The following is a 12,021-nucleotide window of genomic DNA, read 5'->3' as shown; positions in this document are numbered from 1 at the left end:
TTTGGACTTGGTCCAAAATCCAATATGGCCGCTATGGCGGCCATTTTGAAAAAATATTTGAATTTTTTTTTTTTGCATTTCTGCATGTTTTGAGTGATTTCCAACCCCCCCCCCCAAAAAAAAATTGTTAGAGAAAAAAACAAAACAGATTTTTTTTTTTTTGCATTTCTACATGTTAATAGTGATTTCCAACAAAAAAAAACATGCCAAAATTATAATTGCGGCTGATTTGGGAACTTCAGGTGGATATACCCACGTAAAATCAATTTCTGTCTCAAGGAATCTAGTTATGACGAATGAATTGAGTATGTAAAAGTTAAAAGTAAAAGGGAAAGTTGCAAACTATAACTCTGTGAGCACTGTTGACGTCAAATTGAATGAATAGGATATCAGGTTCACTTGAGTGACCTAGCAGTCTTGGCGGCGGAGGTTTTGCACTCCACCGAGTGTTCCCCCTCTAGTTTATTTATGCGTTTGTTTATTTATTTCAGTCATTTGAAAATTTTCAAGTTTATGGTATTTAACGGTGGAGGAATGAAGTTGGGTCGCAAATGCACAGCAAATGTGTCCATATGCTGAGGGTATTCCGCAAGTGAATTTGTCGACAATTCTCTTGGATGATCAACACAATCATGTGAAGATCGCAGGCAAGACACTGTTTCACAATGATGTGAATCCCAGTGAAATCATTTCCTGTGTTTAAAATGTGAATTGGCTTTTGTTTTTGATGGTTCATTCGTACTTTCGACAAAATCTCAAACTCAAAGGGCATCCATTTTGCATAAAGCCTTCAAGCATATTGTGGGAAAATGATGGAATGTCAGTAGGTTATTGTTAAATTGTAAACTTGCAATCTTGCTGCTCACTGGTCTTCCTCTGCTTCCTTCTTGCCCTTCCCTTTTCAACCTTTATTGTCGAAGAAAAACTGAAGTGAAACAATCCAGCAAAGAAGTTGCATTTGGGTGATAATACATGCATTGTTGGGTGCAGCCAAATAACACCTCCAAACCCCCCATAGGTACCTTTAACTCTGCTTTCCCCTCTGCAACCATCTCTTTCTCTCCCTCTCTCTCTGCCAACACGGACCAACTTGTAACCACCTGTAATAAACTTCCTCCTCATCATGTGTGAAGTACCTGCTGGAGTATTTCTTGGTTGTTTTCATTTCATGATAAAGGATTTTGAGAATGCTTCATGAAAAAGCATGCAACGAAGGTCACACATACCACTCGATACTACAGACAATGTGTGAATGAGGCCGATCAGAACATCCTTGACCTGATGCTGCCCTGGACATGTGGAACATCCCACGTGTGGTGAACCTATTTGGTGTAATGCACAACGTGGGGGAGCAGCATAAAAATTGTTTGGTGTAGCTTGGTGAAATTGCACCGTGTCAAAAACTATATAGTGTAGATAGAAAAGTGTTCAGTACTTTGACGATGGCATTAATAGAATGAGCGCAAATCGAGGAATACCTGTATGGTAAACCAACACACGGTGCAGCGATACGTTAATGGAAACAATAAAAAGAACAATCAGATTGCAGACCCTCGCCAGGACTGTTTTTGTATGGTGTAGTTTGTGTGCTGGTGTATTACATAATTAATACGAGACATAATTAGAACTGCCACTTCATAAGTACTGGCAGTGATGACCGGGTACCAAGACGTCCCACTTTGATGGTACACCTGACCCTGACCCATGACTTTTTATTATTATTATTATTATTATTATTATTATTATTCATTATTCAATTGAATTTAGAATGGGATTAAAATAAATTCAATTCAAAGCAAATGGAAGACCAAAGAGTTACAATCCTGCATTGGAGTAATCAGAAGGAACACAAACAATCAAAAAGGAAGGATGATGTCATCAGGAGAAACCTGGATAGGATTTGCATTTCACCTGTTACTCCTCCACCCTCAAACCCATCCAGGCACAGCCAAGTGAGCCTTATTAAAAAAAAAATTAAATAAATAAATTAAAAGAACCCATATCAAAAGATTAAATAATTCTTGCTGTGAGACCATGCATCTGATCAAATTGAAATTTAAAATATGTATTCTCCATCACTACCAGATCATAAACTTGAAGTTTCACGTCAATTGATTAAGTGTCGGTTTTTGGGTAAATCCAAAATGGCTGCCAAACCAAGTGAACAATGACATCATATGTGTGAACCTTTTGTTCCTCGTGGACAGGCGGTCATACGTGTAAAGTTTCGCCTCGATCTGTTCTGCTACTTCAGAGAAGATTTTTAAAACAATATGGCTACCGAATCACGTGACCGATGACATCATCAAAAAAAAATTCTGCGGACCATTTTATCCCTCGATAACCCTCAAAAATTTTCATACTGATCGGATGTCGCTTTCTACATATGCAATAATGACCATAATGATGGCACCGATGATGTCATTTAAAAAAAAAATCACTCATTTCCCATGAGGAGTACTTGCTATGTGCCAAGTTTCAATTTTTTCCTTTGTGGTTTCAGAGATACAGAGGTCCAAAGTTCTTCTAATATGGCTGCCACCCCACGTGACCTATGACATCATTATCATTAAAATATTCTACATGAGTAGTCGCACAAATGGTGAAAATTTTGTCAGTCCGACAAGCGGTTGCGCAGAAAAACATGAAAGTTGTGTGCGGAGAAACTGACAGACAGACCAACGGACCCAAATGCCATACCCTCTCCTTCGGTGAGGGTAAAAATGAGAACATGGCACTGGAGAGCACATACCTCTGCCCGGCTGAACAGCTTACATTTTGTATCCCACTGATTGGCTGGATCTGAATTTGGACCTGAAACAAAATCTCATCGGCTTGTTCTTGTCACCTATCCAACTCATCCACCAAGTCTTGTCATAATCCATCTACAACTTTTTGAAATATTGTGCTACATATCATTTTTGTCCCAATCTATCAATGGTGAAGAATCACTTTAAAAATCTCGGATCTGGATCTTCACCAAAATCGAATCAATTTATTCTTGTCAGACATCTTACCTGTCCACCAACTTTTGTCCGAATCCGTCCATAACTTTTTGAGATATCCTTCTCACAAACAGACAGATGTGAAAACGTAATGTCCGTCCACCATCTGTGGTGAAGGTAATAAATAAATAAACAAACAATTCTGACGAGTTTACAGGATTGTTGTGGTTGATCCCATATTCTCTTGAGAGAGTCCATGGGCGTTCATGACGTGTCTGAATACTTAAAGGTTAGAATTGCTCCTGGACAGATTTCTGCTACATGGCAGGGTATGTATATTTCCATCGAGCAGCAGCGGTGAAGGTGTTGCATCAAGGCTTCATCCACTGTACCACCAAGTCATTCCAGATGAAAGCACGGTTGACCTCAGATTACTTTGTTTAATTTTCTTGTTTGCTTCGACAGATGTGTGGAAAAGTCCTGAGAATTTGTTTACCAATTACAATCTTTACAAGTTTTATCTCCCGCTACCCTTACCTCCCCCATTCGCTCTGATTAGCACTATGCCACACACACATCATATTTACCAATTTCTACACCCACTTTCTGCTATGCCCACCCTTTCCCTTGCTCCTCCCACAGCTTCCTCTACCGACAGTTACTCTCTTATGACTCGTGTGATCCTGCGACGATATTTTGTCGCAGCAATGGTCATCTAAGAGTCAAGAATTCTGTTACTTTCCACTTGTATTTCAGGTGAGCATGTTATTGTCGATCCATGTCTGTGTAACTACCGGCTGCTCATCTGATAAAAGTGTGTTGGGTTGCCCGCTGTGTGTTTCCATTAATACGTTGCCACCAGTGCTCACCTAATATCCACCCTCTTCCATAGCACTGCCCCCTGTGGTGATGCAATAATCTTTGACAAGTTGAGCACCAACTTTGCTGATCTTGAAGGAACCGAGCATCATCCTGTGTTTGTGAACAGCATGCAAGGCCGCCTGCGCCGCAAAGTACCACACGGTATCTTGATTTTGCTATTTCACCATACTCGTCATGACAATTCTCTTATGGCTTGTTAAAAAACAATTGCATAGAAGAAAAGGGTCACTGACTGAAATCGGGGGAGATGAGGCCTATTATACAAAAGTAGGTGACACCTGGTGTTGGCAAGCATCCCAAAAGTTGTCACGCCTCCTATAGACTACACATCGTACCACAGTACGATTTAACAAACTTCATTCAAATCGCATGATGCAACATAATCTCCATCCTCTTCAATGCACTTTGTCAAGCTATCAACAAACGTATTCATCCCAACAAAGATAATGTGATGATTATTCCTTTCAGTGTGCTGGTTGATAATGATAGTGTTTAAACCAGGTGAAAATAAATCTCATGCATTTAAAACTCAATGACCTGTTGTAAATGAAGAAAAAATTCTGTACAATTCTCACGAACCACGTGAAAGTTTTTTTTCTTTTCACCGTCGTTAACCCACAATGTACAGCGACATTTCAATTTGCAACCGTCAACCATCGTAGATTTACTGACTGCTGATTCTGGAGTAAGGACGCTCATACACATACATTGTTTGGTAATGCCTGGTAAAAGTGGCATGCATGCAAAGTAAGCACAAAATATAATCAGCAAAATAATGAATCTGAGTGAGTGGGGGGGGGAGGGGGGGTTTGGGACCCTAGATAATATTTTCTTGGTACTCTGCAGCAAGATGGAATCTTCACACATCGTACACACTTTTGGCTGGCTCGTACAGGAAAACATATTCACAAAACATGAAATGGTTTGGTTGCATTGCAGCCCGATTGTCAAATCGCCAGAATTTCAGCACATCTGTCAACCCGCTCTATGTTTTAGCTCCTAATGTACATTTTAGCATGTATTTATGGCCAATGCTGAACAGAATATCCAATTATCACGAATAAACTATGTTTTGTGGAAGATTTTTTTTTTTATTGCTGATATCAAAACTCCAGTACATGAGTCAGGTGAATGTGCTGAAAAACGGTCGTGTATTTTTTTGAGTCGGCCATTAAAGGGTTAAAGACTCAAAATCGAGTCTAGAAAACACTTGATTCATATTAAGGATACCAAAATACGTCTCGTAAGAATTGGTGCCAGCCATTATCATGAAATGCTTCCATCGTTTATTTATTTATTTATTTATTCAAAATTTGCTATTTGCAAGTCTTACACAATAACAAGAAAAAGAGCAATCAGAGATTGCAAACCCTCCCCAGGACTTCTTTTGAGTGGTGTATTTCATTTGTTTTGTAGCTTTTAGGGTAAATCCAATATGGCTACCAAACTATGTGACTAATGACATCATATGTGTGAACCTTTTGTTCATCATGACAGGTGTTCATACATGTAAAGTTTCGCCTCGATCTGTCGGCCACTTCAGAGAAGATTTTTGAAGAGTTGTTGTTTTGTTTCTTTAAAACAATATGGCTGTCGAATCACGTAATCGATGACGTCATGATTTTTTTTCTTTCGTTCTGTGGACCATTTTATCCCAAGATGACCCTCAAAAATTTTTCATACTGATTGGATGTGGCCTTCTACATATTGAATTATGACGTCATAAGGAGGGCACCTATGATGTCAAAAAATCACACTCATTCTGCCTGTACTTGCTATATGCCAAGTTTCAATTTTTTTCCTTGGTGCAGTTTCAGATACAGAGGTCCAAAGTTTTTTCCGTTTTTCCAATATGGCTGCCACATCACGTGACCTATGAGATCATAATTATGATTGAAACATTCTACATGAGTAGTCGCACCACTGGTGAAAATTTCGTCTCAATCCGACAAGCGGTTGTGGAGAAAAACACGAAAGTGCAGCGCGGACAAACAAACAGATAAACAAACGGAACCAAATGTAATACCCTCTTCGAATCCTTCGGCGAGGGTAATAAACGTGTGATGACAAGAATTAATCACACATAGGGTTAACGATCTCCGCAACACCGCGACGGGCCGGAATTGACGTGTGCACGTCCACGCTCCTTGACTCCACGTGCTCTGAAGTCGGAACTTGGAAGCAACATGTGCATTGCTTTTCTCATTTGCTGTCTGTGCACTTGCTTACGTGATGTTACGCCTGCGTGAAAAATTCTGCGCCAGATGTGGCAGAGGTCATAATCTGCCCAACAGACTGAGAAAAATGTTATGAAACTTGAACTGAAACTTGAAGGTCAAGTGCAGTACTATATTTTTTTGGAATTGCCAGAATTATGGTACGTTTGCAATTATCGATCGTACAAGAGGTTGAATTATCGTACAAATACGATAACTGCTGGACATCTGGCAACCTTGACTCCTCCGTATCTGCCAGGCCGATTGGCTCTCTGAAAGGACTGCATTGATTGGCTGAAAATGTTCGCACGATTGCTTTCTTATTACGACCCGATTTCCGCTCTTCGCAAATACAAAGAAAAATTAATGAGTCACTCCAACGCCTTCCTTCTGAAGTCTCCTTAACACAGTGGATGTGGCTGTATTCTCGTCTTCATCAAATGTAAAATGTTTTCCATTTTGGGGGAAATGTTTGGAAGAAATGGTGGATTTTGTTTGTGTTTTTATTCTGCATCGCCATGAATATATCAAGTTGTTATTTTCTGAACCTTTCGGCCGTGGCCATATCCCCGGTACCAGAGGCTGTTATTGTTATTCCTGAAACAAAACAGTGTGAGGAAGTTGATAATTACCGGATATCATTAAATAATGAGCTTTTGTGATCACCTTGACCTTTAACTTGGTTACAAGCGGGGTCACAAGTTTTGAGATACTCGTAAGAGTTTGATTCAAAGTTTCAAGTGAAAGAATAAACAGTAGTATGGACTTGGTGTGAAGAGTTGGGAGTTGCGAGATGGAGCAGAAGAATCCTATGAGAAAAGGAAGGGAAAAAAAATTAGGGAATTTGGGTGGACTTGCATAACACATGATAAGTTAGCTTTAACAGCAACATAACAGTTAAACTGATAACATGTTGTGTGTTTGCAGGAGAAGGGACCGTTTTATTACAGGATGTACAAGGGATGAGTTCTACTACTTCAGATCTCACTTCAGACGAGCAATTGCAGTGTCTGGCAGCTCAAACGCCTGTGTCAGAAGACCGTGGTTTATCTGCCAAGGATTCTGATTCTCATACGGTGGAAGATTCACTTTCAGCATTGCCTTTCCAGGTACGCACTAATAATGACCATTCATGGAAATGCAGATCTGTCTCTATTCTACTTGGTAAACAACCAATTGGTTTGCTACAAGCCACAATTGTAGTTTTGAAAATTTTCAAACGAGGGCTTCCAAAGGTTTTTAACCCACATTGCCTTCACCTATACTCACACTCTGGCAGACCCACAAACGTGCTACGTCACTGCCTCTCCTGGACCTAGCTTCTGAGGCTGTGGAGTCGGATGGTACATCATCTGATTTTGCTCCTGGCCCGATGTCCTGCAGCGATAAAGTGCTGCGTTGGAATGTGCTCGGATTGCAAGGAACTCTGCTCAGCCATTTTCTGCTGCCTGTTTATCCTGCTTCGCTCACTGTCGGTAAGGTTGCCGTTTCCACCTTTGTTCCGTCTTGATTTTGATGTCGGCTTGTTGAGCATACCACATGGTGCCATCCGCCTGCACGTATTCCTGCCGCAGGATTCCTGTACCATCATGGGCATCTGACTCGTGCCACCTGCTGCCGGCTCGAGCCTGACGGTAATGCTTTTGCCAATCAACTGCCCGAACACTATCGTCTGAACCATCCCAATGTGAGTGCAATGGGATATTTATGAACAATCGTCACAATCTGAGCCATCTTTTTTCTTTCTTTCTTTTTTTTTTCTTATTTATTTTGCCCATTTTTCTTCATTCGTGCATTGGTGTTCCTGTTTGCTTTCTGGGAGGCAGGTAGGCCGAGCATCAGGAAAGGACATGGTGCGGAATGCCGCTCGTGCTGAAGACACCATCCTCAGCTGGAATCTTGGGGAGGGGGGGCCGGAACTGCTTGATGGCGACTCTGGTTGGCCATTACCTGGGTATTTGCCATGTTTGCTGTATTTTTGTCAGACTTGCTTTGATACTTGCTCCAATTCTTGTTATATTTTTACCAATTTAAATGTCTTTTATCAAATTAAATTTTCCAAACTAGTTGTTTCCTTGGTTACTGTATGCAGCGAAGGTGTTGAACCAGGTATTCCATCTCGCCTTTCCAAGCCAGAATTGGCTCGCCTGTTTGTGCAGCTGTGCACTAAGTTTGAGCACAGTCAGATTCGGGACTATCAGAGCTATGCTGAGGCCAAGAATGCTGCAGAGGTGCACCAGGTGGGTTTATGCTGTGTGAACAACCACATCCATGTCAAAAGGTCAAATGCCAAAAAATGCAATTAAGAGGGCATTTTAAAGTATTTTTAATGAAACTTTATATATGAAATTAGCATTGAGGGATGCATGAAATGTGTAATGATTATTTTTATTTTTAAATTTGACCCCGGTTCATGCCCCCAGAGGGTGGAAACTTGAGGTCACGGATCAAAACGGGCAAAACATTTTTTTTTTAATTCAAAATGTGATATTGGGTCATTTCTGGTGGAACTTTTTTCCATCTTTCAACTGTGCTATGGTGCGAAGCGTGCAGATTTGCGATGGCGTGCCATCGACTTCTCTCTAGTTTAGCTTGCATTATGCACTCCGCATTTCACCCATAAACAGTATTGTGATGCAATCAAACCTCTTTATGGAGGGGCCCACCCTGTTTGTGGTGAGGATGTTGAGGTCGTGGAGAGATTCGCTTACCTTGGCAGTGATATTCATGTCTCTGCTGGCTGTGAGTCAGAGGTCAATAGTCATCTGGGTTGGGCCTGGGGAGTCATGGATTCACTGGATAATGGGGTGTGGCGCTGCCGGTACCTGTGCGGGAGGATGAAAGTCCAAGTCTTCAGGTCCTTGGTGCTTCCAGTCTTGCTCTATGGATGTGAGACTTGGACTCTGACCAAGGATCTGAGACTGAGACTTAATTCCTTTGGTACCAGGTCTCTTCAGAGAATCCTTGGCTATCGCTGGTCGGACTTTGTGTCCAATGAGCGATTGCTGAGAGAGACTCAAATGAGATTTGTTACCTGCATAGTCCGTGAGCATCAGCTGCAGCTGTATGGACATGTGGCTCATTTTCCTGACGCTGATCCTGCTCACCAGATTCTCTCAGCGAGGGAGTGTTGTGCGTGGAAGAGGCCAATGGGCCGACCACGTGCCTCATGGTTGCAGCAAGTTGATCGGCATCTCAAGGAGATTGGGATGGGCCAGGCATCTGCCAGGGGGATGGCCAGATGGAGGCCCCTGGAGTGCCAGCGGAATGTGGATGCAGCGATGTGCTGCTCTGGCACATGCTCCCTCCCATACCTGACCTGACCACCTTGCATTGCATTGGTGGTTTTTACATTTGGCTTGCTTAAGAAAGTATCCAAAAAATATTTTAAGACTGCAATTCTGACAAAAGGTAACTTGGTCTTTCTTCACCCTCCAGTATGTCATGTGATTTTCTAACCTTTGTATAATTGTGTTCACTTTATGAAGGAACGAGTTGAAATACCTGTCTCAACATGCCAGTTCCTTCAATCTCGCCCTGTTTCTTCTTCCTCTTTCTCTCCTCTTCCCTCCCCCTTTCTACGATTTCCCTTCAACTATCCATCCCCCCACCATTCCCCTCTCCTTTGTTCCTTTGCATTTTAAGTTTAATTTTGCATATTAAGAGCTATAGGCCACTTCTTCTCTAGGTGAAGCGATGATCACCAACCTATTGAAGACCCACCCTTACTCCTCCCAGAAAGATTGATGCTCATGTCACTTCCCTATCAAAGAAAGTTCCATTGAGGTATCGATCATCTTTGTCGAGCGGTCATTGTGTGGTTGGTTGATTGATTGACTGACTGACAGAGGAAGAGAGAAAGCAAGCGAGAGCACGTGCTGACTGTGCTTACCCTGCCTTGCCTTCAACATCTCGTGCTGGATTGATTCATGTGCTCTCAAACATATCCAAAGGCAATAGTCATAACGTTAACTGATTGAAGGTGAAATAAAATAAAAACACAAACGATCTTTTATTTAAAACACTCGTCGCAAAACAAACCCCGGCCTGTTTATATCATAGGAAAATGTGTGTTCTATACCATGGCTCACACGGCAGGTGAGGGTTGGGATGTGACGGCATGGTGCAGAGGTAGCACACTTACATTGGAGCTATCTTGTGTGGCTTTGATTCCCGACCCGTTCATAAACTGTTGCAGTGGTGCTTCGCTGTCTTGGCATTGGTTGCATCAGTATGCTGTTTCTTGGATGGACGTTGAACCGAGTGGTCCGATGACTAACTCGCTGGTGTACATTAAAGATCTCATGTGGTCTTTTGTAAAGAGGAGACGAGTTATCGCCGGAACCCTGAACAAATTTTTCCTACTTTAAGTGATACGTTTGGGCCAAGTGTAACGAACCGGCTGGCCGGAAACGAGTACATGCTGAGCAGCCAACCCTAACTCGATGGGAAAATGGTGCTTGGAGGTGAAGGGTGGTGTCGTATCTTCTGTGCAAATGGCAGTTTAAGAACTGTGCCACCATCCCCATCTTCACGATGTGTACAATCCTCGTTTTTAAAGAACTCTCTGAATACCTCTTTCCCTCTTGTACCATTTTGTTTCTCTGCAGGCTGCCAAACGCCACTTTATCTGTCAAGTTGAGAGCCTGGGCTATGGATCCTGGCAGAGGAAAGCACCCGAAGGAGAAAATTTTCCCCTGCCCTCCAAGTAATGGCTACCTGCTGCTCTTTCCCATCACGTCCATAAAACACTGCATTATTTCCACCTTGGTCACACGGTCTGTCTTTGCTTTGTATTGCTGTCTGGCCAGGTATTCTGCTGCATGTTTAATCTGGAACTTTGGCACAGAATTTGTTTTTAAAGATAAAATTGATGTGCTTCACATTAATTATTTAATTGCTTTTTATTTTTGGATGAAAATGAATTTTGATCAAAGCATACAAGTGATTTTTCTTATGAAAAATAAATAGTACAACATGAAAATGTAACTCGATTCCTCATTAATGGATGCTTCTTCAGGCACGTATATACGTTTGGGACTAATATGGATGGATTTGGGACTCAAATTCAGGTGAGCCAGACTCGGATGAGAAGAGCAGGTAAAGCATTTCGCTATGGTGCGATTCAGGTCATATTGACCTAATTGTGCTCTTTAATTTACTGAGTTTAATTGTTGGAAGGTAGCAAGACCAAGGGAGGAAAAGCAACAGATGGTTTGGACCAGTGTTGAGGATGCTTGTTTGATGAGGTGCAAGTATCAAGGATGTTTGTTTGGGTAATCAAATAATAATGGGCCCCACATGCAGTTTCTTTTTGTGTTCTCATTGATAATGGACATACCACGTTGTTGGCATTCAAATTTACACCAAGTGAATCGTGCTCTTCATTTAAAAGATTATTTTCAGACAAGATTCTACTTACATCTATAATGTGTATAAGCTTGACGCCTTTTCGCAAAGTTTAAGATTGGTCCTATGTTTTTCCTTGTGGACCTCAGGAATGTTCAGGCCATCCGTTTTTATCCCAAGCCCTCTATATATGCAAGTTAACCTTTTTATATCCTCTTTCATCACCAATCTTTCGCCCATATACACTTTAATATAAGGGATTGTGCTGAGACCGAAAGTGTACTGTACAGATTTGCTCAAGGCTTGTATCAACTCAAATCCATTTGAGACAATTAAACTTGGACAAATGAAGACCTTGAATATTAGCTCCCCATTGGTTAACAGGTCTAACCCTGCATTTACGTTTTACAATGACCCTTTTCATTATACGTAAATCTGGCTTTGACACTTGTAATACAGAGCAAAGTATGTGACCAGGTACCAGGTGATGCAAAGTGCTCCCCCTTTCCATTGTGTTAGAATTATTTTGGAGCCTCATTTGTTCTTTGGTAATATCTGGTTAATTTGTCAGTTCTCTGGTGGATGTACACAAACATGTAGCCTTTCAAAATAAATATTCGTTTGACCCT

General features: G+C 41.5%; 1 protein-coding gene across 1 annotated transcript in view; it reads left to right on the top strand.

Moving 5' to 3' along the window:
* LOC147021382 (double-stranded RNA-specific adenosine deaminase-like) overlaps positions 1-11,032 on the top strand; it is a 35,919-nt gene extending 24,887 nt beyond the window's left edge. The window contains exons 9-16 of the mRNA XM_085891286.1: positions 3,588-3,701; positions 3,838-3,968; positions 6,971-7,152; positions 7,323-7,518; positions 7,618-7,730; positions 7,870-7,997; positions 8,136-8,283; positions 10,654-11,032. Of these exons, the coding sequence (XP_085747412.1) occupies positions 3,588-3,701; positions 3,838-3,968; positions 6,971-7,152; positions 7,323-7,518; positions 7,618-7,730; positions 7,870-7,997; positions 8,136-8,283; positions 10,654-10,755 (1,114 nt within the window). The 3' untranslated portion in view covers positions 10,756-11,032. The remainder of the gene's footprint in view (positions 1-3,587; positions 3,702-3,837; positions 3,969-6,970; positions 7,153-7,322; positions 7,519-7,617; positions 7,731-7,869; positions 7,998-8,135; positions 8,284-10,653) is intronic.
* The last annotated feature ends 989 nt before the right edge of the window (positions 11,033-12,021 follow it).

Source organism: Eptatretus burgeri, chromosome 8, assembly GCF_056783735.1.
Source record: "Eptatretus burgeri isolate ZD-2024b chromosome 8, Ebu_testis_v1, whole genome shotgun sequence".
NCBI classification, from domain to species: domain Eukaryota; kingdom Metazoa; phylum Chordata; class Myxini; order Myxiniformes; family Myxinidae; genus Eptatretus; species Eptatretus burgeri.
This window is presented reverse-complemented; position numbering and strand designations above follow the sequence as displayed.